At 56.6% G+C, this 26,859-nt stretch overlaps 1 protein-coding gene across 1 annotated transcript; it reads left to right on the top strand.

The window, feature by feature from the left end:
- Nucleotides 1-26,859, top strand: LOC121087892 (maestro heat-like repeat-containing protein family member 6). The gene is made up of 14 exons (XM_040593387.1): nucleotides 1-394; nucleotides 658-807; nucleotides 1,009-1,163; nucleotides 1,290-1,437; nucleotides 1,576-1,754; nucleotides 1,843-1,980; nucleotides 2,168-2,282; nucleotides 2,550-2,687; nucleotides 3,285-3,461; nucleotides 24,651-24,806; nucleotides 25,283-25,384; nucleotides 25,729-25,831; nucleotides 26,061-26,114; nucleotides 26,370-26,859. Exons 2-14 carry the CDS (start codon nucleotides 721-723, stop codon nucleotides 26,456-26,458), a joined length of 1,641 nt encoding a protein of 546 aa, XP_040449321.1. The 5' UTR covers nucleotides 1-394; nucleotides 658-720; the 3' UTR covers nucleotides 26,459-26,859.

Raw genomic sequence — 26,859 nt, 5'->3', positions numbered from 1 at the left:
AGTAAGAGAGGCCGTGTCGGGCTTGGTCCCCCCCAGCATGGGCAGCCAGTGGCCACCCTCCTTGGCCAGAGAAAGCCGCATACAACCTGCCTGCCTGCCTGCAGTCTGAAGAGCCATTTCCTCTCAGCCCTGCTCACAATAGCCCCGGACCCTCCCTGCGTATCTGCTCCCCAGACCTGTCAGGGCGTCCCAGTCCTTTGCCAGTGACTTTTCTGCCCAGCACTCAGACTGCACCTCCAGCTCTGCACCCTCTCTCTCAGCACCCCTGTTTTTCTCCTCCCCAGGCAGGCAGCCCCGGTCGCATGACAGAGGGCAGCTGGAGCACCAGGAGGTCTGGCAAGCGAGGCAGCCCCAGCAGCTTTTGCAAACCAGCGGCGCCAGAGAAATCTTCCTGGTAAGAAGGGCCTTCAGCTCCTGGCTGGCGGGATCAGCATGAGCGAAGGGACACCTGATGCATGGCAATAGCGGGGGCTTGCGCCGATCCTGAGCAGGGGCGAGGCAAAGGCCTCCAGTGAGCTCTGATTCCCCATGGCACCCTGACCCCCACCGTCCATCTGCCCAGTGCAGCCTGGCTCTGCGTCCCACTCCCTGCACAGCCAAGATGCTCTGGGGGATGCTCTAGGTGACAAATCTCCCTTCCTCTCCTTCATGCCGCAGAAGTTCACGAAATACCTCCGTCCCTCTGACCGGGCAGACATCATCCTCCTAGCCATCAAGAACATGAGAGACCCAAGCACCTACAGCATCCGCGTGGCTGCCCACATGGTGGATGTCCTTGTGTTGGGCCCTGCCTTCCAGCCGGGGCAGGTGAGTCGCCCAGGGGTGGCACAGCTGATGCTCCAGCCCCCCGGGGCACCGTTCCTCCCCCGGCTCTGCACCTGGCCAGCGCTGACACCATCTCCAGCTGGCATACCACAACGGGAACAGAAGCAGCTCCCAGAGGGAGCTGGGGAAACAGCCGCGCTCACCCTACTGACATCCCCACTCCCTCCTGTGTCTCCTCTCCAGGTCTTGAAGATCGTGCGCGCCATCTACACAGACCTGCCCTCCATCAGGATGCTGGTAGCCGTCAACAGCCTGGACAGGGCCCTGCGCGTGCTGGCAGACAAACACCCCAGCGAGGTGGTGGCCGGCCTGCTGCACTGCTCCCCAACATGCACCTAGTACGGGGCTCACCAGACTTTAGGGCTGCTCTCACCCTGGCAGAGGGGCCCCAATACCCTCCCTAGGGACTTCAGGCCGGCCTTACTCCTGGGTGTCCCCACTGACAGAGCCCTGGTTCTCCACAGTGTCGCCATGACCATGTGGGCGGTGATGCTCTTTGAGCCCCAGGCTGCCAAGAAGGTGCTGCAGGAGCTCATCAACGTCATGATGAACCAGTCGCTGCACAAGACCTCCGCCTCTACCAAGGACAACCCGCGCGTCCTCTCCTTGGCTGTGAGTTGCTGGATGAGGCCTCACTGACCTCCGGGGCTGCTCTCAGCTGTCTGGGGCCACCCCTTCCCTTCCATGCCCGCCCCAAGCCTTGGCCTCCCCAGGGGTCAGCGAGATGTCCGTGTCTGGTGTCTTCTGCAGGCAGCCAGCACCATAAGCAAGATCCTCCTGCAGTCCAGCTGCCCACGGGACGTGGAAGACATTTTCCCCCGGCTTTTCCTGGCACTGCTTTTCCAAGTGTCATTCACCACAGAGCTGACGCCAGAGGAGGTGCAAATCTTCTGGACGGGCCACCAACAGGGTCTGATTACTCCTATCAGGTGCGCCATCCCTGTCCGCTCGTCCCTGCCAGCCACCTGGAGCCAAGCCAGGGGTCCCGGTGGGAGCTGAGCATTTCTCCTCGTGCAGGTCTGTGGTGCGGGCCATGACGGTGCTGCTCTGCAGGATGGGCCTTGAGAGCCACATGCTGGCCATCGAGGCGCAGGGTGGCTGGGACATGCTGCTCAGTGCCCAGACCCACCTCCTGGGAGTGCGCATCGTGGCCAGGTGAGAGCCCCTTCTCCACACTCCTGGGGGACTGTGCACCCCACACCACCCCCTCCCTTGGGGCTGATGGCAGGGGGTCCCCACTGCTTGGAGGAAGTGCTGCAGTCCAGTGATGACCAGACTGGTGCGACCCCCAGAGATGTGCCCGCCTGGCTCAGGCCTGACAGTGCTTCCTTCCCCCTTCCAGGGAGATGATGAACACCCCAAGATCCCTGCGCTCCACCATCTTCCGCCATCTGGCAGAGCTCCTCTCTGTGGAGAATCCCTCCTGGGAGATGGTCGCCATGGTCTTCTTTGTTGAGGTGAGCCTGATGGCACTGCTCCAAGCTCCCTCCGATGCTCAGTTCTCCCATGCCCGCTGCTGCAGCGGGAGCTGGGGCAGCAGGTGGGCTCTGGCTGGTACCATGGAGGAGCCAGGCGAGCAACCAGTGCGGTGTGGGGCACGGGGGCTCTCCGCAGTCCCTGCTGCCTCCATTCAGGCTTGGCCTTGCCCCGGTGTCCTTGCCCTGCCTGAGCTGATGGCTGGAGCCAGCGCTGCACCTCTCCAGCTCCCGTTGCGTGTGTTTCAGATGGTGGGCTGCATTGGCCTCAGTGAAGAGCTGGACTGTGCCCTGGCAATCTTCCCCACGTATCTGCAGAGCCAGTGCCTGGGGATGCCCACCCTGGTGCTCAGGGCCATCCTCAGGCTCACCGAGAGGCCTGACACAGTGAGTAGGGGGCAGCTGGGGCAGCCAGGACAACAGCCCATGGCAGAGCTGTGGGTGGTAGGTAACGTGGCGGCTTGGGCTTTTGTGGGCATGGGGAGCTGAGCCAGCTGCAGCCAGCTCTCCCGCGTCCCTGGCCCACTGCCCCATGGGCAAGGGGAGAGGCAGCAGTGCCGAGGGGAACAGGGTCCCACTGCCAGCACGTCCCAGCAGGGATGATGGCAGCAGAGCCACCAGCGCCGAGTGTGGGGTCTGCAGAGCGTGGCCGTGGGGTGATGAGCCCCGCGATGAAACGCAGGGCCTGCTGGCAGCTCGCGCAGCTTTCCAAGCAGCGCTGGTCACCCACCAGGGCTGCTCAGGGGGGTCTGTTGCAAAAGGGGGCAGCCGAGGGTCTGGCAAGGAGCCAGAGCTGTCTGTCCTCCCCCTGCGCACCCTGCTCTTCCCATGGCCGTGCCAGGGAGCCCTGTCTGCCAGGCGCTTGCCCTCGTAACCCATGCTGCCTGCTGAGAAGCCAGCGGGGAGGCCAGTGTTCACGGGGAGGGTTTTCAGCCCTGCGGTTGCTTGCCGCTTTACAAAAATGAGGTGGCGTGTCTCACATAGGCAAGGAAAACCCTTGTCCTGCTGCCGTACGTCATGGAGCGGCTGCAGGCTGATGACAGTGACGACAGCGCCGTGGCCCTCTCCGTGCTTGACAACATGCTCCAGCTTCCGGCGGGGAAGAAGCCCAGCCTCATTGCCCTGGCGCTGGCTGACAAGCTCCAGCCACTCTTTGACAACGTAAGGCTGGCGGAGAGCCCCATGCTCCCCTCATTGAGCACCTCGTTCGCATCTCCCACCGCAGCCCCCATGCTCTGCAGGAGGATGCTTTGCCCTGCAGCCCCCAGCCACTGTCGCTGCCCTCGGTGACTCCGTGCTGCACCCCAAACCCCCAGCGTGGACTCACCCTGGCTCGGCCTGCTTGCCGCAGGGCGGACGGGGGTGGCAGGACAGCAGCCGGTGTGCTGAGCAACACCAATGTGCACCCTGCCCTGGCAGCATCCCCCAGTCCTCCACAGGGTCTCCCTCTCCGGCCCCCAGCCCCTCTGCACAGACATTCTGCATGCCACGGCTCATGCACTCCCTTATGGAGCAGGGCTGCCTGCAGCCATCTGGGGGAAGTTCACCTCCACGTCAGCCCCTCGCTTGCCATGGGCTTGCGCTTGGGGCTGAGGTCCTCCTCCCCTCCTTCCCCAGCATTTGGACACTGTGCGGGAGAAATCCATCCACCTCTTCCAAAGCGTGATGTGGCTCGTGGTGGGCACTGAAAAGAAGAAGATGAAGAAGAAGGTGTGGAGCAGCCTGCTGCCACTGCTCTTGCACCTGCACGATCAGAACAAAAGTGTGGCCAAGGTGGGATTCTTAGCCTGACCGGTCCTTTGGGCCCGGCAATGCTGACACTGGACCCTTCAAATGTGTGCCACTGGGAGGTCTAGCTTGCTGAGTCCCTAGGGCCAGGCAGAGCCCCCCTCCCTGCCCACTGCTGCCCTTCTCCTGCTGCTGCCCAGATGGACGGGGAGGTGGGTCCCTTTCCCACCCAGCTCCCTCCACACAGCCCCTGGCATGGGTCCTGCAGCCCCAGAGACTGAGCTACAGTTCCACAACAGCCTGGGGCCACCAGGGCCAAAGCACTGAAGCCCTGACGGCCTTCCAGTCAGAGAGGGTGATTGTCCTTCTCTTCCCCGGGGTGCTGAACATGGTGACAGCACCAATTCCCAGCTGGAGTGTCTTCCTGGCATGGGATAGAAGAGGTTCTGAGCCCCGCCAAGAGGGAGGACACAGGGTCCTGTGCCCTCGATGGTGGTGGTGGCATCTCTGTTGCTCACCAGGCCTCCCAGGAAGCCCTCCACAGTGCTGGCCTGTTCCTGAAGTGGAGGCAGCTGGAGCACATGGCTGAGACCGGGCAGGCATGGAGGATCACCGAGTGCCTGGTAAGCAGAGCCCCAACACCCCTGGGAACTTCCCCGGGCAAGCCCTGCCCTGTGCCCTGCGGGGAGGGAGGGGGGGATGGAGGGCTGTGCCCCCTTGGCTGCACACACCCTCCTGGAGCAGGCTCTGCTCCGCATTGTCTTTGCCCCTGGGGTCCCCAAGGGGACCCTGCCACTAGGGTGGCACCCCTGCATCCCTGGGAGCCTGATGCTCCCTCTGAACCCCGGTGCCACACAGTGGGGAGCTGGGGATGTCCTGCTGGGGGGAAGGGGGATGGCCCTGGGTGGAGGGATGGCCAAACGCGGGGGCACCTCTGCGCCCACCCTGCACCCTTCTCCTCTCTCCAGCTGGCCAAGAAGAGGAGCAGGGCCATGGCCTACCTGCACCAGAGCCTGCATTACCTGCACAGCTGGCAGGAGCCCCTGCGATGGGAGGCTGTCAGGTTCATCGGTGAGCCATGACTCCCAGGGTCCCTGTGTCCCAGCACAGGACCTATGGGGCACCCCTTCACCCCCTCCTGCCCCTGCCTGCACAGGTGGGGCTGGCAGGAGGCTCATCCATCCCCTCCCTGATGCTGCACTCCGGGGTCAGCCCTCCCGGGGGGACCGTGCAGCCAGGTGGGCTGGCTGCAAGGGTCTCTGAGCGGCAGCAGCATCCTTGACACACTGTGTTGCTCCAGGGCTCGTTGGGCGGTGCGTGCGTGAGCAGCAGCACATGGAGTACATCCGACATGGTGAGCGAGGGCAGTGGGGAGGAGGAAGGAGCTAGCACGGAGCTCCCCCCCCGCAACCTGGGCAAGGGGGGATCTGCTCCCAGCGTGCCTAGGGGGGACGGGGTGTTTCTGCAGGGGGCTATTCCTGAGAAGCAGCTTCCAGCCGAGCCACCTGTCCCCTGGCTGCCTCCTGGCCCTGGCAATCACAGGGTGCAGTGTGCCCTGCCTGGAGGGGACACAGGGCTGTCACCTCACCTCTGCTGCTTTGTCCCCACAGTGCTTAAAGGCGCAATGAAAGACACCAGCCCCCTGGTCTCCTCCCTGGCAACTCAGACACTCCTCATCCTTGGACGACGAAGGCTGCCAAGGACATGGGGGAGGTGGCACTCGACCCCCAGCGAGGGCTCTGCTCAGGCAGAGACGAAGCAGCAGCCCCAGCCCGAGGATGCTCTGCAGGCTTCTCTTCCTGAAGGCTAACAGGGAAGAAGACACCTCAGCCCCAGAGGAGCTGGCGTCCTCTGGAGAGCAGCAGGACAACTGCTCTTTCCAGTGGTCCAGGGCAAAGACGTGCCCTCATGCTTCGCCTTTGCCATAAAGTGCCAGCTGCTCCACTGGGCTGTGAAGCAGAGGGGAGAAGCCCAAGGTGGAGCTGAAGCAGAACTTGAAAGCAATGCCTTCCTTCCCCTCTCCAGGGCCACGCTGCCGCAATAAATGACCTTTTCTGCCACCCACTGTCTGAGCAGCCTGCACTGCCTGGGGCTGACGTGGCCGAGCCCAGGGGCTACCAAGCCGCCGATGCTCTGGCTCCAGCAGCACAGGCCCCTCCATGTCCCCAGCAGGATGGGCAGCTCTGCCTCCTGCCCATGCCACTTGTCCCCACCTGCCCTGCAGCCACTGCTGCCCAGCACGTCACCAGAGCAGCAGTAAGGGGGCACACTGCAAAACCAAGCCCTCTGTTGAGCCATCAACAAAGCCCAACAAACAAAGCCCAAGCCTTTGACCAGTCTCCAAAGGGGAGACCACCTGCGGGCAGCCAGCAGCCCCTCCACGATGCCCCGGGCATGCACGGCAACAGTTTTGGCCACCTATGGCCGGGGCGGTGAGCCTGTGGCGGCACAGAGGCCGGCCGAAGGGCGCTCCCGCTGCCCGCCGGGCTGCCCGCTCCCGGCTGTCCCGCACACCGGCCCCTCAGAGCCCACGCCACCGCCTTCCCGACCCCGCTGCCTCTGCGGCCCCACCGCCCCTCAGTGCCGCGGGCCGGCCCCGCGCCTCCGCACAGAGCGGCAGAATCAGACTGGTCAGGGCTGGCAGGGACCTCTGGAGGCCATCCAGCCCAAGGCCCTGCGAAAGCAGCTCCCCCAGGAGCCGGCCGCTCAGGGTCACTGCCAGGCGGGGTTTGAGAGCCTCCAGAGACTGCCCAGCCCCGGGGCAGCCCACCCCAGGCCGTGACACCCCCACAGCACAGCCCATCTCCTCCTGCTCGGAAGGGAAGGAGCTCCCTGTGTTACCGAAATCTCGGAATGAAGAACCTATCGACACCAATGTGATGTAGATAAGCAGACACTTCTTTATTGACGGCCGGGTGCGTGAGCGAGTCCTCTCACGATCAACGCACACCAAGTCTCAAAATTAGACACCATATATAGAACTTATTCATACATATTCATTAAGTATGCATGCATAAGCATGATATTTCCCGTAAAGCATTAACATATTCTCCTCCTATATCCGATTCTGCGCAGTAGAGCTTAGAAAGGTCTAGAAATGGGTCTGGGGTACGATTTGGGTAGGTGGTATATGAGTCGGTGGTCGCGATCTCCCCCTGCCGGAATTACCTTTTACTAAAGTTCACGGTTTCTTGGCAGGTAACCACAAGCTGTTCCAGTCGACTCTCCCCAGTTTCCATTCATCTCATATTCTGACATTTCAATACACCTTCTACATACAGAAGACTGGTCAAATACAAAGAAACCTTTCAAACCCTAAAGTTATTACCAAAGTTTTAACAATGGTTCTAGCCCATTCTTCTAGCCGTGGTAGGGGATGTAGAGAGGATCTCATAGCAGCTTTTGCTGTGCAACTATAAGTTTCATTAAAATAGATTTCTTATCCTTCTGTCTTTCTATTCTATAAAAGAATTTTATAAAATCAAATAACCAATCAAATAAAGTCAATCAATCTTAACTTATTAGCAAATGTATAACATTTCCCCCCTTTGAAAGTGTTGAAAATCATTTTTCAATACTTTCACATTATTTACATATCATTTGTTTCAACATATTTTGGTGGTGGACTATGTCTTGATGGAATAGTTGGTACTTCTCTCATACGATTGACTGAAATTCTGTTGGTAAACTGTTTCTTCAAACATGCATAGACTAGCACGATCATCAGAATTACAATTAGTAACAGAAACAACGTTTTGATGATGCACTGTATCCAAGAGCTCAAATTCCATCCCAGTTTGTTAAAAATTTTCCCTAACCAGTCTTCTGACATATCTTCTTGAATTGATTCTGTTTCTTTTTCAATTTTATCTAATAAATCCAAATCATGTTCCACATCTTGTGTGACATTTGAAATGTGGATACGACAGTGGCCCATCTTACCCTTGAGATATCCACATACTCCATGTTCTTTAAGTAGGAGCATATCTAATGCCATTCTATTTTGTAAAGTCATTCTGGAGGTCGCCTGTAATTGTATATTCAATTCCTTAAACCCCTTTTTGGTAACGTTTGCTAATTTTTCCACTTGACCACTTAACTGATAGAGCCATGCTCTGTTTCTATATGAAGCTATAGGATTTAAAAGTGATTCAAGTGCCCAGCCAATTTTCACTCCTGTAGATGGTTCATTCCAAATATCATCATTTATCTCAGATCTCTTTATTCCTTTCAATTCTAAATTCTCTAAAGATCCTCTAAACGGTGATTTCTTCCAAACTGGACACAATGTTGGCATGCCTAAAGTAATTTGTTTCACCTTACCATCTAATGGTAAATGTGTTGTCCAGGTTCCACCGCTTAATGCCCAAACTAAATGTCCTGGACTTCGAATGGTAGTTTTTCTGCAACTGAACAAAGTTCCTTTTCTAACTGTAAAAGTGCTGGTTAAATTGAAAATATTCTTAAGACCTCGACAGAAACAACCATATTTCAAAGCAGCGGCCAACGGAGGAATTCTTTGGATTGCTAAGTCTGCATTACTGCAATCATACACTTTCTCGCATTTCCACCATGGCACTATTTTATTTTCCTTCTCCCAATGAAGTTGACCTATCATTGGCCCAGGGTAATACTGAAAAAACTTTTCCATCCCAGGTCAAACACCAAGAAGTTCTTGCCATATACTGAAAATGGGAAAATATGGACATAGACCATATAGAGTCCCATTGTTCTACTAATTGGGTACCTTGGCCAGTTTTGTTACACTTCCATTTCATGATACTTCTGCTCGCATTGGTTTTAAGATGTTCATCACAAGAACACCATCCTAACTGGGGATTTGGACCCCCAGGAAAAAGAACTCAAGCTATGGCACTAGGTCGGGATCCTGTTATAAAATCATAATTCAATAGTTTTTTACAATCTGTTTCTTTACCTGGCGACTTCCACTGTTTTCTGATAACCTTTACTTGTTCATACCGTTGAGTTACTGGCCTCTGTTCACAATAGGTGGTCTCATTTTTACATTCCAGATTGGTCAGATTCATGGTTAAAATTCCCCATCGAATAGATTCACCTACTGCCCTAGTTATCGGCAAACAAGCAGTGATCCGCGTGATATTTTGTAAATTGGCAAATTCTTTAGTCAATCCTACCATGACATTTTCCTCAGCCATTTGTTTGGGAATTTCAATCACTTGTTCTGTTTCTACTTGTCTTTTGTTCCTGTCCACCAAGCCAGCCCATGATCCCACCAACACTACCGACCAAAATAAAATCCAATATAAAAATTAGACATGTTTCAGTGTCAATTTTAAGGTCTCTGGGTCACGATTGACAATCTTCCATGGAGTAGGTGCTTTCTTCACTCGAGTATAATGTATCCAAGCATCTGATTCTGCTATCTTGATAGCTGTAAAAGTGGTTAACAGTATCTGGAAAGGTCCTCTCCAGCGCTCCTGCAAAGGTTCGGAGGTCCAGGTCTTCACACAGACATAGTCTCCTGGTTGGAAATCATGCACTGAATTTTCCAGGGGTAAAGGTCTATTCCAAATTACTGCATCCAAAGTTTTCCTTAGAAAAAGCAAATAGTTATACACACATCTTGTTTTCCTTTTACATGTATGTTTAGATTTGGTTCTAGAGACTCATATGGTTTTCCATATAATAATTCATAAAGACTGACTGAGGTTCCACTCTTTGGCTGTACCCTGACTCATAATAATGCCAATGAAAGTGCCTGAGGCCACTTTAGACTGGTTTCTTGACAAATCTTACTTACTCGTCGTTTCAAAGTTTGCTTCATCCTCTCCACTTTTCCACTAGATTGCGGTCTCCAAGACGCATGCAAATCCCAATTAATACCCAATACTTTGCTAACACTTTGGACTACTTCAGCAACAAAGTGTGGACCTCTGTCAGAGGAAATTCCAATAGAAACTCCAAGTCTCGGAATTATTTCTTGTAATAACCACTTCACAACCTCTTTTTGCTCGTGTGGTGCGACAGGGAAGGGCTTCTGGCCATCCTGTAAAAGTATCAACCCTTACCAGGATGTACCGGTACCCATTTTGTCTAGGTAACTCTGAAAAATCTACTTGCCAATAATCTCCAGGTTCTGTACCAGATTTCAGTCTACCCATTTGAACCTTTTTCTTAATCACTGGATTATTTTTCAAACATACTTCACACTTTGCAGTTACCGTTTTAGCTATTCCCAACATCTTATCTGGTATTACCTGCTTTCGTAAAGATGTTACTAAGGCTTCTGCCCCCCAGTGGCATTCTTGATGTCTCGTTTGAATTATCTCTCTCATCACCAGAGGTGGAATTACTACCTGTCCATTAGGAGTTATCCACCATCCAGCTAAGTTTTTCTTAGCATTTAATAACTGACCCAATTTGTCATCTTCCTCTGAATATCTCTGTTTTTCCCTAGGAAGGGTTACTGTTTTAGAAGGAATTATTGCCATTTGCAATGCTTGTTTCTTTGCTAACTTTTTTTTTTTTTTTTTTTTTTTTTTTTTTTTGCTGTTTTATCAGCTGAATTATTCCCAGCTATTATTTTTGTATTCCCAATGTGATGTGCCTTACAGTGCATGATTGCTACTTGATCTGGCTTTTGAACTGCTTGCAATAATTGTATAATTTCCTTTTGATGCTTAATGTTTGATCCTTGAGAGGACAATAGCCCTCTTTCTTTCCACAAAGCCCCATGGACATGCACTACCCCAAAGGCATATTTTGAATCTGTCCAGATATTTACTTTCTTGTCTTTACTTAATTCTAGGGCTTGAATCAAGACAATAAGTTCCGCTTTCTGGGCTGATGTAGTACTCGCCAATGCTCCTGCTTCTATAACTGTAGTATCTGTTGTTACCGCATATCCAGCGTATCGGACTCCTTGTTCCATAAAGCTGCTTCCATCAGTATACAATTCCCAGTCTGATCGCTCCAATGGTACATCCTTCAAGTCTTGACGACTGGAGTAAACATACCCGATGGTAGCCAAGCAGTCATGTTCCAGTTGTCCTTCTTCCTGTATGGAACTTAAAAACACTGCAGGATTTACCAGGTTAGTTGTCTTTAAAGTCACATCATCTTGTTCAGTCAGTACTACCTGGTACTGCGTCATTTGGCTCGGAGACAGCCAGTGTCCCCCCTTTTGTTCTAAAACAGTTATCACCATGTGTGGGACATAGACTGTTATTGTTCTTCCCAAAGTCAATTTCCGAGCTTCTTGTATGAGCATCACTGTCGCTGTCACTGCTCGAAGGCAGTTTGGCCACCCTTTACTCACTGTGTCCAGTTGTTTAGAGAAATATCCGACTGGTCATTTCCAGCTTCCTATCTTCTGAGTTAACACTCCCAGTGCCAGGTGTTGCCTTTCGTGAACAAACAACTGAAAATCTTTGGTTAAATCCAAAAGTCCCAAAGCAGGTGCAGACATTAAGGCACGTTTTAACTCTACAAAAGCCTTTGCTGTGGTGGGCCCCATACAAAGGGAGAATTCTTTTGGGCCTCATACAGCGGTTTAGCTATTAGCCCATAGTTCATAATCCAAAGATGACACCACCCAGTCATTCCCAAAAATGCTCTGAGTTCATGAATATTTCTCGGCTCAGGTATACCACAAATAGCTTCTTTGCGATCTTTTCCTAATTGTCGTTGTCCTTTTGAAATCTCAAAGCCCAGATATATCACAGTCTGGCAGGCTGTTTGGGCTTTCTTCCTGGATACCTTGTACCCATTTAGTCCCAGGAAATTCAAGAGGTCAATAGTCACCCGTATGCAAGTAAATCTTTCTTCTGTAGCAATCAGTATGTCATCCACATATTGTAAGAGTAAATGCCCAGGTCTTGATTTATCCTGTTTCCAGGTTTCAAGTTCCTTTGCTAACTGATTTCCAAAAATAGTTGGACTGTTTTTAAATCCTTGGGGTAATCTAGTCCGTGTCAGCTGCATCCTTCGCCCGGTTTGAGGATTTTCCCATTCAAAAGCAAACAGTTCTCTACTTTCCTTTTCCAAAGGTATACAAAAGAAAGCATCTTTTAAATCAAGCACTGTAAACCACCGATAAGTCTCCCTTAATGCTGTTAACAGTGTATAAGGGTTTGCTACTACAGGATAAATATCCTGAACTATTTAGTTTACTGCTCTCAAGTCTTGCACCAGCCTATATTCACCCGAGGGTTTTCTGACTGGTAGAACAGGAGTATTATACTCAGATTCACATTCTTCCAAAATTTTATACTCCAAAAATTTATCAATCAATTTCTTCAACTCCTGTCTCACTTCTGATTTGATTGGATATTGTTTAGTTCTCACTGTTCCCGCGCCTTCCTTCAAATCTATTTTAACAGGTTCTGCTAGTTTCGATTTACCAGGAATATTTGTTTCCCATACAGTAGGGATCGCTGCCAAATCCACCTCCGGTGGAATTTCTTGTTCCTTTACTTTTTCTTGTATCATCAGGATTTCTCCCGTTTTTGACTCAGGTATTTTCAAGAAAAGTTCTCCTTCGTCAAAAACACTTTGTGCATTTAATTTGGATAACAAATCTCTTCCTAAGAAGGGTATCGGACATTCTGGTACATACAAAAATTCACGTGTAGTTATCTTATTTCCAAATTTCAAATCCAGGGGTTGCAGGAATGGCCTGGTTTTGTTCCAATTTTTCCTTTGCAGGTATTTAATAAAAAGAAAATGTCGCTCCTGTATCCACTCCCAATCTCACAATTGGAACAACATTTTTTTTCCCACTTTCTTATTATCAGAAGTTATAGCCATTACCAATTATCTCTAATAGTTAGCTTACATTCATCCTGCCAATCCTTTCTTTGTCTTAAGTACAAGAACAAATCCACATTTGGCATTTTATTCCATTTCCCTTCTCTTTTACAATACAGCATTAACTGCAGAATAGTGTTATAATTCAGTGTCCCATTCGTGGGCCACTTTTCCTGATCATCCAATATATACAAAGGCCACCAATTATTACAATACTCAAATTATTACAATACTCAATCATCTGGCTCTTTTGCAGATCATCATGTAAATTTCCCCAATGTGCCAATAAACATCCCAACAAAGAATTTTTCGGGATTTTGTCATTTACAGCAAGATTACCCATGCTTTTACTTTTAAACAACCGAGTTAACTTAGATGCCCTGGTATAATCACTCACAGTACAATACACAATTATTCAACTCTGTCACTCTGATCCGCGGATCCACTCTCCACACTCGCTTTTGTGCTCAATTGCACGTCTCACCCTTACAGCCACACTCACACTTTCCCACAGTTACTTTAAACAAAGACATAAAACACAGTATTATACACTTCTTAATTTTCTTCTCAATACTCAAATACAAGAAAAAATTCCGTATCAAAAAAACCCCCACAAAACCCTTCTAACTTCTTGTTAGAGGCACTACTTTAGAGAACACTATAGCATATGGGTTCTCTTGTTTCCACTTTTGCCCAACCCTGCAATAGCTTTCGCTTATGTCTTACGGGCAGACTCCTAGTCCTACCCTGCACAGCTTTCACCGCGTCTGACAGGCAGACTTACTCAGTGGGACTCCAACCCACTGGTGGGACTCTAACCCACTCCTTACCATACACTTATTACAGTGGGACTCCTACCCACTTCCTCTAGTGCACTTACTTTACTGGGACGCTAACTCACTAACTACAATTAGGAAAAGAAGTGTCTTACCAAAAATCCGGGGAACGTCGCGAAGAGCCTTATGGATCGGGGATCAATGGGTATCCCGGAGAAATCCTCGGTGCCGGCTGGACCCGATCAGGTCCCCGACTCCTCCGGTCTCCTTCGGCGAGGTCCCATCTGGGTCGCCAAAACTGTTGCCGAAATCTCGGAATGAAGAACCTATCGACACCAATGTGATGTAGATAAGCAGACACTTCTTTATTGACGGCCGGGTGCGTGAGCGAGTCCTCTCACGATCAACGCACACCAAGTCTCAAAATTAGACACCATATATAGAACTTATTCATACATATTCATTAAGTATGCATGCATAAGCATGATATTTCCCGTAAAGCATTAACATATTCTCCTCCTATATCCGATTCTGCACAGTAGAGCTTAGAAAGGTCTAGAAATGGGTCTGGGGTACGATTTGGGTAGGTGGTATATGAGTCGGTGGTCGCGATCTCCCCCTGCCGGAATTACCTTTTACTAAAGTTCACGGTTTCTTGGCAGGTAACCACAAGCTGTTCCAGTCGACTCTCCCCAGTTTCCATTCATCTCATATTCTGACATTTCAATACACCTTCTACATACAGAAGACTGGTCAAATACAAAGAAACCTTTCAAACCCTAAAGTTATTACCAAAGTTTTAACAATGGTTCTAGCCCATTCTTCTAGCTGTGGTAGGGGATGTAGAGAGGATCTCATAGCAGCTTTTGCTGTGCAACTATAAGTTTCATTAAAATAGATTTCTTATCCTTCTGTCTTTCTATTCTATAAAAGAATTTTATAAAATCAAATAATCAATCAAATAAAGTCAATCAATCTTAACTTATTAGCAAAACTGTGACACCTGTGTGGCCGTTTGTGCCCGTTGCCCCTTGTCCCGTTGATAAGATCCCGTCGGGCCGAGGCCCAGGTGCGGTGCCCAGTGCCCAGGCAGCGCCCTGAGGGAAGGTGCCGGAGGCAGTGACAGGCACGGGGGCTGGTGGCCCTTCCCCTGGCCGCCTGGCCAGGCACGGGGGCTGGTGGCCCTTCCCCTGGCCGCCTGGCCTCAGCCACTCCTGCAGCTGGGGCGAGAGAAGGCTCCAGGAGCCCAGGGACTGGGGCTCCCAACTAGGCACACCTAGAAGCCTCTGGGACTCTTTGTCCAACAGCCCTGCTGGCAGCTGCGGCGCTGGATCCAGGAGTGGTGATCTCCCCCTCTCTCTAGCTGTCTTGCCCCATGTCCCGCCCCCCGCCGCCTCAGCTTTTTCTCCTAAAGTAATACAAGGCCTACCCCAGCTTCTCCTAAAGCCACATAGCTTGGTTGGATATAATTGTGAAAGGGTCAATGTTTACTGGGTGTTTGTTCCATTAAAGTTGATGTTTAGGTACGGACCTCGGGTGTTACCTCAGCGCAACCCACAGCAAGGGCATTTGCGAGTCTCAGTCGCTCTCTCCCTCCTCATAGCTGGGATGCGACAGATCCCCCCTGAGTCTTCTCTCCTGCAGGCTGAACAGGCCCAGCCCTCTCAGCCTGTCCTCCTAAGGGAGATGCTCCAGTCCCCTCACCATCTTTGTAGCCCTCTGCTGGCCCCTCTCCAGTAGTTCCTTGTCTCTCTTGGACTGGGAAGTACCTTCTGGAGCCCTCACCCATGGCATTCCTCCGAGGAGGTCCTTGAAGAAGCCAGCGTTAGCTCTCCTGTAGGCCAGGGCGGCAATCCTACTTGTCGGCTCGCTTCCTCAGCACAGGACCCTGAACTCCGCCATCTCATGGTCATTGCGGCCAAGGCTGCCTTCAACTTTCACATCCCCAACCAGCCCCCTGCTTGCGAAGAACGGGTCTGAGAGCACAGCTTGCCTCGTTGGCTCCTCCACCACCTGCGTCAAAAAGTTACCGTCGGTGCTCTGCAGGAACCTCCTGGACTGTGTGAGCCTAGCTGGGTTGTCTTTCCAGCAGGTAGCAGGGAGGCTGAAGTCCCCCGTGAGAACCAGGGCCTGGCATCGTGAGGCTGCCTGCCATTGTCTGTAGAAGGCCTCATTGGCTTCCCCTCCCTCATCAGGTGGCCCGTAGCAAACACCTACAACGGCATCCCGCGTGTTGGCGGGCCCCTTCATCTTTACCCGTAACCTCTGGACTCGTCCTGCACCCACCCCAAGGGAGAGCTCGCGACCTTCCCGTTGCTCCCTCACACAAAGAGCAACTCCACCACCTCTCCCTGCTGGCCTCTTTTCTAAAAAGCACACAGCCACCCACGACAGCCTCCCAGCCGTGGAGGCTATCCCGCCATGTCTCCGTAACTGCAATGAGCTCATGGCCCTGCGACCGCACACAGATCTTTCATTCTTCCTGGTGATTCCCTGTGCCGCGTGTGCTGGCGTATGGGCATTGCAGAGAGGCGACCGAGCACACAGGTTTCCCGGGAGGGGGTGCAAGAGGATCCACCGCCAGCCATGCACAGCCTGGAGGCGGTTGGCCTTCTGGGACTCATCTCGGGAGGCAGCTAAGGAACACATATCGCTGCTCTGCTTGGCCTGGCTTATGCCCCAGTCGCAGGTGATGGCACGAGCATTGCCGCACTGCAGCCCTCCCCCTGCATCCTTCGCTTTAAAGCTCGCCTCGCCAGGTTGGCCCAGCAGGCCTGGGCTGGGCCCAGCGGGGCTGGGGTGAGGAGCAGGGGGACTCCCCCCGCCCCCGCCCGGGTTCCAGCCAAGGGATGATGGAACAGTGCCCTGCACCATGGCAACAGTGCCCGGGGTAACCCGAGTGACCCCAGCAGTGCCAGTCTGTGCGGCTGCGGCTGAGCGCACGGGAGGGCGTCTGTCGTCCCTGTGTGCCCACCAGCCTTGGAGCAAGGGGAGCCGCGCAGGCCTTGTCCCGAGCCCCAGGTGGAAGAGAGAAGAGCCTCGGCGTGCCTGACGGTGTGGGGGCTGAGCCCCAGCTCAGCCTGGCCACAAGCGGGTGCGGCCCCAGGAGCGAGGTGACAGAGGGGTCCCTACGACAAGTGGCATGCCCCCAGTCTAGATGAACCCCAGCCCCATAGAGGGAGAAGGAGGAAGAGGGAGTCAGTCCCAACCCCCTGGGGCAAGGAGCGGTCAGTGGGGCCCTGGGGCATCAGGAAGGGTCACAGTGGGGCACTTTGTGACATGCCGTGTCACCCGGTGCTGCCCCCACAGTGTCTGGGAGGAAGGTGTTGGGGCAGGCTGGTGGCAAGGAGCCCCCTGAACAGAGCTACTTCTGCCCCACCGCCCCTGGCAGGGCAGCCCCGGGTGCTGCAGGCTTCCCTTCACCCCCTTCCTCTCTCCCTGCCGCAGGATGGCGGGGATACCCGCCAGCCACCCCAGGCAGTCCTGGCAGGAAAAGGACAGAGCTGCCCCAGCTCCCAGCTCGCGGCTGAAGCCCAAAAATCTCTGCAAGTTCCCGCTGCTGCATACGCGTGAGTGTGAGGGCATCGTGGGCAGGGGGCTGCCCACTCTGCTCACCCTGCCCTGCCCTGCCCCAGACTCGCAGCCCCCGGCCAGGCTGGCAGCCAGGCTCCCATGGGGCAGCGGCCAAAGACCCAGCCCTGCCACAGCATCCCTGGGGCAGGGACCCTCCCTGCCCCTGGTACCAGTGCATCCTTCACCCAGGCACACCGGGCCCCCCTCCTGGTGCTGCCCTCCAGCATCGCACCCTCACCCCTGGGGCGCGCAGGGGACACCAGTGTCCCAGCCTTGAGCTGGGGCTGGGGACATCCCCAGGAGCTGGGAAGAGGGCTCGCGCTTTGCCCACGGCCTGACCCCAGCCCTGCCTGCTCTGTGTCCGCCAGATTCCTGCCACTCTGACTTGGCTGCACCCACGGAGGAAGAGAATACCCTGGACATCATCCAAGGCTTCCTCAGGATCAGACCAAAGGTATGCGTGGCCACTTCTACGAGGCTGTGCCCCTACCTCCCGGCCAGTCTTTCTGCCCACATGCCCTGCTCACAAGGTGCCGGGGGCTATGCCCCCTCCCAGCTGTCTCTCCCCACTGACACTGTTATCCAAAAAGTGTACGCCTTCGCCCGTTGGGCAAGAGGCAACCGACGCACGGAGTCCAGGCATTTCTTTATTACGGATTCGCGCAAAGCTGGGGCTTAGCTGATGATGCTCCACGAAGCAAGCGCAAAGCTCAGAAGAACAAGATTAACATTTATGCAGTCTAGTTATACATACGTATTTTCCAAACTCTAGCTAAAAGATGCTATTGGTAATTAGTACGCGCGGTAGCTTTCCGTTGGTCTATAGATCTCTCGCTTTGATTTCAAGTTACAGTGTGTTTTTCATTTACTGCATGTCTGAGGGAGGGGTGAGGGTGAGTCCTTTAGTCCTGACTGGAGTCGGTGGTTGCGCTCTCCCCCCGCTGCCTTTACCTTGCCCCTAGTTTCAGTCTCGTTCCGCTGGCTTCTTGCCTTTGTTGCAAGTAACGGGCTGTTGGCACCTCCTGGGGTGAGGTGTTCCCCTTATCAGGCTTGGAGTTCTCCTTCAGGGGCACTTGTCATTAGGACAAAGTTACAGACGTACGGCGACCCTAACTTCACGAGCAGAAGTGAATCACTTCATGTTGACTACAATGTGATAATGGGGATCGAATGCATAGCTAGACATCAGCGCTGTCTGTCCCTCTGTCCCCTCCTCGGCTGGCAGCAAGCAGACCAGAAGCTGAAGTTTCTGGCCGCCATCTGCACCGCCTGCGGCACCGCCAGCATGGACTCCAGCGTGTGGGACGAGCTTTACGACTTTCAGTGGGAGGTGGTGGACACCATCCAGGTGAGGGGACAAGCAGTCAGGCCTCAAGAGGCAGGCCCGGGGGCAGTGGGCAGTGGCACAGCCCTGGGGGCAGGAGAGGGCTTGGCCGGGTAGGGGGGGTGTGAAGGAGCGCTGCTCCAGGTTTCTCTCCTTGGAGATGTTCTAAAGCCACTTGCGTGGCCCGACTGGAGCTGGGGGTTGGACCCAATGATGTTTGCAGGTCCCTTGGCCAGCCTGTGGCTCCGTGATGGGCACAGAACTTGCCACCACGGGGCCTGGGACCACTGAGTGCTGGGTTGGGAGGGGGTGCCAGGATGGGGGCAGCCGGGGCTCTGCCAGCCCCGCAGGCTCTTGCTGGCTGAAGGAGACTGCCCCATCCTGACGTGACTCACCCTGCTGTGCTCCCCAGGTGCTGCTGCAAGAGGAGCCCACTGACGACCTGGGCACCACGGTGTGGCAGCAAGCCATGTCGGCCATCACCTCCATGAGGTACCTGCCCTGGCCCCCAGCTTGGCCTCCTCGGTGCCAGGTGGCCCCGACAGCACTCGTCCCATATGGGGGGCATCCCCCGTGCTGGGTCTGAGAGGGAGGGGCAGGGGGCGGTACAGGGTTTTCCCCCTCAACTTGAGTGTCAGTAGCGTGGGGGTTGACATGACCCCTGCGGCGTGGGAGCCGAGCCAGGTCTCCAGCCCCAGAGTCTGCCTCTCCCTTGCTGGGCCCCAAGAGCACCCCTTTGTCCCTGCAGCAGGGTGGGACTGCTTCTGGAGGAGAAGACAAGCAGCCTCCTCCAAGCCTGCTTCCGCAGCATCTTCTACCAGCACCCACAGGAGGACACCCAGGACCCCGAGGCTTCCCTCTACTCCAACGTATGCCACAGGGTGAACCACGGGGAGATCCCCTGCCCCAGGGTCCCTTCCTGGGCACCGCAGGGCCATGGCCGTCCCCCCCTGGCTTCCAGGGCTGCCCCCAAGACTCTGTCTCCCTCGCAGACCATGGCCGTGATGGACAGCATGCTGAAGGTGCTGGTATCCAGTGCTGGCACGCTTGGCATCCTGGAGCTGCAGAACATCTTGCAGGTCTGGCCTTGGCACAGGGTCCCTATGGGCAGTGACCCCCGGCTCGAGCGGTGGCCCTCCCAGCGCCTGGTGCAAGGAATGGGGCAGGCAATGTCCCTCCTTCCCCGCCATGCCCCTCCCACTAGCCCCTTGCCCCCTGGCTGCTGCCAGAGCCCCTTCTTCTCCTGCCACAGCTCACCCCACCTCTGCAGCCGTGCTTGCTGCCCATCCTGCCCAACACTCCCGCCCAGACAGACCTGCCTGTCTGGCTTGGCAAGGGGAGCCCAGCCCTGGGGCTTTCCCCCTCCAGCTTTACCACGGCACATATCCCAGAGCCCCCACCACCGTTCCCCAGGGAGCTGGTCACCACAAAGCCTTGGGGTCCCTGGGTGGGGGGTGCAGGGACGTTGTTTGAGGGGGGAGGAGTGGAAGGCAGCAGAGGCAGCAGCAGGAGCAGGATGCGGCGACCTGCCTGGCCGCAGCAGGCTGCTGCGAGAGGCAAGAAGGACACATGCCCCATGCCAGGCATTGCCCCGGAGCAAGCCTGCCTGTGCCGTGCTGCGCCATGCCACCTCCCTGGCACACCAGCAGCTTTTCTCCTCCCAGGTCCTGCTGCCCTTCACCAGGTCCCAGAGGGAAGCAGTGCAGGAGAGGGCCGTGGCGCAGATTGCCAGTCTGATCAAGTTCACCACCTGCTCCATGCCGCAGGTACCGAGCTCCTGGTCTGGGCAGTCCCACTGCCCTGTCCCTGCAGCCCGGAGCCCTGGCACCTCCTGGGGAAGTTGGGCACCCAGTCAGCAGGAGGCTGGGAGCAGGAGTCTTTGCCCTGTCCCTGCCCTGTCCACGCTCTCTCCCAGGGCAGGGCAGGGCAGGGCAGGGCTGCCGCAGGCACAGGCAGGAACTTGGCTTCCCTGCTCCGGCCTGGTGCCCGGCTGCTCTGGGAGCAGCTGGGGCTCACCTTGTGACCGGCCTCACCTTGTGCCTGCACTGCCTCTCTTCCCCCAGGTCTGCTCCTGCTTTGCACAAACTATAGTCCTCAGACACCAGTGCTCCAAGAGTCATCAGTTTGCGATACTGGGGCTGCTGGTGGGGCACCTCATTCTCTGCTGCACCTGCAAGCGTGAGAGGACCCGCCACAAGGCTGCAGAAGCTCTCCATCACCTGCACACCTTCATCCTGAAGCAGAGAAGTAAGAGAGGCCGTGTCGGGCTTGGTCCCCCCCAGCATGGGCAGCCAGTGGCCACCCTCCTTGGCCAGAGAAAGCCGCATACAACCTGCCTGCCTGCCTGCAGTCTGAAGAGCCATTTCCTCTCAGCCCTGCTCACAATAGCCCCGGACCCTCCCTGCGTATCTGCTCCCCAGACCTGTCAGGGCGTCCCAGTCCTTTGCCAGTGACTTTTCTGCCCAGCACTCAGACTGCACCTCCAGCTCTGCACCCTCTCTCTCAGCACCCCTGTTTTTCTCCTCCCCAGGCAGGCAGCCCCGGTCGCATGACAGAGGGCAGCTGGAGCACCAGGAGGTCTGGCAAGCGAGGCAGCCCCAGCAGCTTTTGCAAACCAGCGGCGCCAGAGAAATCTTCCTGGTAAGAAGGGCCTTCAGCTCCTGGCTGGCGGGATCAGCATGAGCAAAGGGACACCTGATGCATGGCGATAGCGGGGCTTGCGCCGATCCTGAGCAGGGGCGAGGCAAAGGCCTCCAGTGAGCTCTGGTTCCCCATGGCACCCTGACCCCCACCGTCCATCTGCCCAGTGCAGCCTGGCTCTGCGTCCCACTCCCTGCACAGCCAAGATGCTCTGGGGGATGCTCTAGGTGACAAATCTCCCTTCCTCTCCTTCATGCCGCAGAAGTTCACGAAATACCTCCGTCCCTCTGACCGGGCAGACATCATCCTCCTAGCCATCAACAACATGAGAGACCCAAGCACCTACAGCATCCGCGTGGCTGCCCACATGGTGGATGTCCTTGTGTTGGGCCCTGCCTTCCAGCCGGGGCAGGTGAGTCGCCCAGGGGTGGCACAGCTGATGCTCCAGCCCCCCGGGGCACCGTTCCTCCCCCGGCTCTGCACCTGGCCAGCGCTGACACCATCTCCAGCTGGCATACCACAACGGGAACAGAAGCAGCTCCCAGAGGGAGCTGGGGAAACAGCCGCGCTCACCCTACTGACATCCCCACTCCCTCCTGTGTCTCCTCTCCAGGTCTTGAAGATCGTGCGCGCCATCTACACAAACCTGCCCTCCATCAGGATGCTGGTAGCCGTCAACAGCCTGGACAGGGCCCTGAACGTGCTGGCAGAGAAACACCCCAGCGAGGTGGTGGCCGGCCTGCTGCACTGCTCCCCAACATGCACCTAGTACGGGGTTCACCAGACTTTAGGGCTGCTCTCACCCTGGCAGAGGGGCCCCAACACCCTCCCAAGGGACTTCAGGCCGGCCTTACTCCTGGGTGTCCCCACTGACAGAGCCCTGGTTCTCCACAGTGCCGCCATGACCATGTGGACGGTGATGCTCTTTGAGCCCCAGGCTGCCAAGAAGGTGCTGCAGGAGCTCATCAACGTCATGATGAACCAGTCGCTGCACAAGACCTCCGCCTCTACCAAGGACAACCCGCGCATCCTCTCCCTGGCTGTGAGTTGCTGGATGAGGCCTCACTGACCTCCGGGGCTGCTCTCAGCTGTCTGGGGCCACCCCTTCCCTTCCATGCCCGCCCCAAGCCTTGGCCTCCCCAGGGGTCAGCGAGATGTCCGTGTCTGGTGTCTTCTGCAGGCAGCCAGCACCATAAGCAAGATCCTCCTGCAGTCCAGCTGCCCACGGGACGTGGAAGACATTTTCCCCCGGCTTTTCCTGGCACTGCTTTTCCAAGTGTCATTCACCACAGAGCTGACGCCAAAGGAGGTGCAAATCTTCTGGAAGGGCCACCAACAGGGTCTGATTGCTCCTATCAGGTGCGCCATCCCTGTCCGCTCGTCCCTGCCAGCCACCTGGAGCCAAGCCAGGGGTCCCGGTGGGAGCTGAGCATTTCTCCTCGTGCAGGTCTGTGGTGCGGGCCATGACGGTGCTGCTCTGCAGGATGGGCCTTGAGAGCCACATGCTGGCCATCGAGGCGCAGGGTGGCTGGGACATGCTGCTCAGTGCCCAGACCCACCTCATGGGAGTGCGCATCGTGGCCAGGTGAGAGCCCCTTCTCCACACTCCTGGGGGACTGTGCACCCCACACCACCCCCTCCCTTGGGGCTGATGGCAGGGGGTCCCCACTGCTTGGAGGAAGTGCTGCAGTCCAGTGATGACCAGACTGGTGCGACCCCCAGAGATGTGCCCGCCTGGCTCAGGCCTGACAGTGCTTCCTTCCCCCTTCCAGGGAGATGATGAAGACCCCAAGATCCCTGCGCTCCACCATCTTCCACCATCTGGCAGAGCTCCTTCGTGTGGAGGACTCCACCTGGGAGATGGTCGCCATGGTCTTCTTTGTTGAGGTGAGCCTGATGGCACTGCTCCAAGCTCCCTCCGATGCTCAGTTCTCCCATGCCCGCTGCTGCAGCGGGAGCTGGGGAAGCAGGTGGGCTCTGGCTGGTACCATGGAGGAGCCAGGCGAGCAACCAGTGCGGTGTGGGGCATGGGGGCTCTCCGCAGTCCCTGCTGCCTCCATTCAGGCTTGGCCTTGCCCCGGTGTCCTTGCCCTGCCTGAGCTGATGGCTGGAGCCAGCGCTGCACCTCTCCAGCTCCCGTTGCGTGTGTTTCAGATGGTGGGCTGCATTGGCCTCAGTGAAGAGCTGGACTGTGCCCTGGCAATCTTCCCCCACGTATCTGCAGAGCCAGTGCCTGGGGATGCCCACCCTGGTGCTCAGGGCCATCCTCAGGCTCACCGAGAGGCCTGACACAGTGAGTAGGGGGCAGCTGGGGCAGCCAGGACAACAGCCCATGGCAGAGCTGTGGGTGGTAGGTAACGTGGCGGCTTGGGCTTTTGTGGGCATGGGGAGCTGAGCCAGCTGCAGCCAGCTCTCCCGCGTCCCTGGCCCACTGCCCCATGGCAAGGGGAGAGGCAGCAGTGCCGAGGGGAACAGGGTCCCACTGCCAGCACGTCCCAGCAGGGATGATGGCAGCAGAGCCACCAGCCCGAGTGTGGGGTCTGCAGAGCGTGGCCGTGGGGTGATGAGCCCCGCGATGAAACGCAGGGCCTGCTGGCAGCTCGCGCAGCTTTCCAAGCAGCGCTGGTCACCCACCAGGCTGCTCAGGGGGTCTGTTGCAAAAGGGGGCAGCCGAGGGTCTGGCAAGGAGCCAGAGCTGTCTGTCCTCCCCCTGCGCACCCTGCTCTTCCCATGGCCGTGCCAGGGAGCCCTGTCTGCCAGGCGCTTGCCCTCGTAACCCATGCTGCCTGCTGAGAAGCCAGCGGGGAGGCCAGTGTTCACGGGGAGGGTTTTCAGCCCTGCGGTCGCTTGCCGCTTCACAAAAATGAGGTGGCGTGTCTCACACAGGTATGGAAAACCCTTGTCCTGCTGCCGTACGTCATGGAGCGGCTGCAGGCTGATGACAGTGACGGCAGCGCCGTGGCCCTCTCCGTGCTTGACAACATGCTCCGGCTTCCGGCGGGGAAGTTGCCCAGCCTCATTGCCCCGGCGCTGGCTGACAAGCTCCAGCCACTCTTTGACAACGTAAGGCTGGCGGAGAGCCCCATGCTCCCCTCATTGAGCACCTCGTTCGCGTCTCCCACCGCAGCCCCCATGCTCTGCAGGAGGATGCTTTGCCCTGCAGCCCCCAGCCACTGTCGCTGCCCTCGGTGACTCCGTGCTGCACCCCAAACCCCCAGCGTGGACTCACCCTGGCTCGGCCTGCTTGCCGCAGGGCGGACGGGGGTGGCAGGACAGCAGCCGGTGTGCTGAGCAACACCAATGTGCACCCTGCCCTGGCAGCATCCCCCAGTCCTCCACAGGGTCTCCCTCTCCGGCCCCCAGCCCCTCTGCACAGACATTCTGCATGCCACGGCTCATGCACTCCCTTATGGAGCAGGGCTGCCCGCAGCCATCTGGGGGAAGTTCACCTCCACGTCAGCCCCTCGCTTGCCATGGGCTTGCGCTTGGGGCTGAGGTCCTCCTCCCCTCCTTCCCCAGCATTTGGACACTGTGCGGGAGCAATCCATCCACCTCTTCCAAAGCTTGATGTGGCTCGTGGTGGGCGCTGAAAAGAAGAAGATGAAGAAGAAGGTGTGGAGCAGCCTGCTGCCACTGCTCTTGCACCTGCACGATCAGAACAAAAGTGTGGCCAAGGTGGGATTCTTAGCCTGACCGGTCCTTTGGGCCCGGCAATGCTGACACTGGACCCTTCAAATGTGTGCCACTGGGAGGTCTAGCTTGCTGAGTCCCTAGGGCCAGGCAGAGACCCCCTCCCTGCCCACTGCTGCCCTTCTCCTGCTGCTGCCCAGATGGACGGGGAGGTGGGTCCCTTTCCCACCCAGCTCCCTCCGCACAGCCCCTGGCATGGGTCCTGCAGCCCCAGAGACTGAGCTACAGCTCCACAACAGCCTGGGGCCACCAGGGCCAAAGCACTGAAGCCCTGACGGCCTTCCAGTCAGAGAGGGTGATTGTCCTTCTCTTCCCCGGGGTGCTGAACATGGTGACAGCACCAATTCCCAGCTGGAGTGTCTTCCTGGCATGGGATAGAAGAGGTTCTGAGCCCCGCCAAGAGGGAGGACACAGGGTCCTGTGCCCTCGATGGTGGTGGTGGCATATCTGTTGCTCACCAGGCCTCCCAGGAAGCCCTCCGCAGTGCTGGCCTGTTCCTGAAGTGGAGGCAGCTGGCGCACATGGCTGAGACCGGGCAGGCATGGAAGATCAGCGAGTGCCTGGTAAGCAGAGCCCCAACACCCCTGGGATCTTCCCCGGGCAAGCCCTGCCCTGTGCCCTGCGGGGAGGGAGCGGGGATGGAGGGCTGTGTCCCCTTGGCTGCACACACCCTCCTGGAGCAGGCTCTGCTCCGCATTGTCTTTGCCCCTGGGGTCCCCAAGGGGACCCTGCCACTAGGGTGGCACCCCTGCATCCCTGGGAGCCTGATGCTCCCTCTGAACCCCGGTGCCACACAGTGGGGAGCTGGGGATGTCCTGCTGGGGGGAAGGGGGATGGCCCTGGGTGGAGGGATGGCCAAACGCGGGGGCACCTCTGCGCCCACCCTGCACCCTTCTCCTCTCTCCAGCTGGCCAAGAAGAGGAGCAGGGCCATGGCCTACCTGCACCAGAGCCTGCATTACCTGCACAGCTCGCAGGAGCCCCTGCGATGGGAGGCTGTCAGGTTCATCGGTGAGCCATGACTCCCAGGGTCCCTGTGTCCCAGCACAGGACCTATGGGGCACCCCTTCACCCCCTCCTGCCCCTGCCTGCACAGGTGGGGCTGGCAGGAGGCTCATCCATCCCCTCCCTGATGCTGCACTCCGGGGTCAGCCCTCCCGGGGGGACCGTGCAGCCAGGTGGGCTGGCTGCAAGGGTCTCTGAGCGGCAGCAGCATCCTTGACACACTGTGTTGCTCCAGGGCTCGTTGGGCGGTGCGTGCGTGAGCAGCAGCACATGGAGTACATCCGACATGGTGAGCGAGGGCAGTGGGGAGGAGGAAGGAGCTAGCACGGAGCTCCCCCCCGCAACCTGGGCAAGGGGGGATCTGCTCCCAGCGTGCCTAGGGGGGACGGGGTGTTTCTGCAGGGGGCTATTCCTGAGAAGCAGCTTCCAGCCGAGCCACCTGTCCCCTGGCTGCCTCCTGGCCCTGGCAATCACAGGGTGCAGTGTGCCCTGCCTGGAGGGGACACAGGGCTGTCACCTCACCTCTGCTGCTTTGTCCCCACAGTGCTTAAAGGCGCAATGAAAGACACCAGCCCCCTGGTCTCCTCCCTGGCAACTCAGACATTCCTCATCCTTGGACGACGAAGGCTGTAAGGGGTGGTTTAACCTACGACTACTGCGCTTATGGCTGCCAAGGACATGGGGGAGGTGGCACTCGACCCCCAGCGAGGGCTCTGCTCAGGCAGAGACGAAGCAGCAGCCCCAGCCCGAGGATGCTCTGCAGGCTTCTCTTCCTGAAGGCTAACAGGGAAGAAGACACCTCAGCCCCAGAGGAGCTGGCGTCCTCTGGAGAGCAGCAGGACAACTGCTCTTTCCAGTGGTCCAGGGCAAAGACGTGCCCTCATGCTTCGCCTTTGCCATAAAGTGCCAGCTGCTCCACTGGGCTGTGAAGCAGAGGGGAGAAGCCCAAGGTGGAGCCGAAGCAGAACTTGAAAGCAATGCCTTCCTTCCCCTCTCCAGGGCCACGCTGCCGCAATAAATGACTTTTTCTGCCA

This window comes from Falco naumanni, chromosome 4 (genome assembly GCF_017639655.2).
Source record: "Falco naumanni isolate bFalNau1 chromosome 4, bFalNau1.pat, whole genome shotgun sequence".
NCBI classification, from domain to species: domain Eukaryota; kingdom Metazoa; phylum Chordata; class Aves; order Falconiformes; family Falconidae; genus Falco; species Falco naumanni.
Note: the sequence above shows the minus strand (reverse complement) of the source record. Positions and strands in the feature narration are given on the sequence as shown.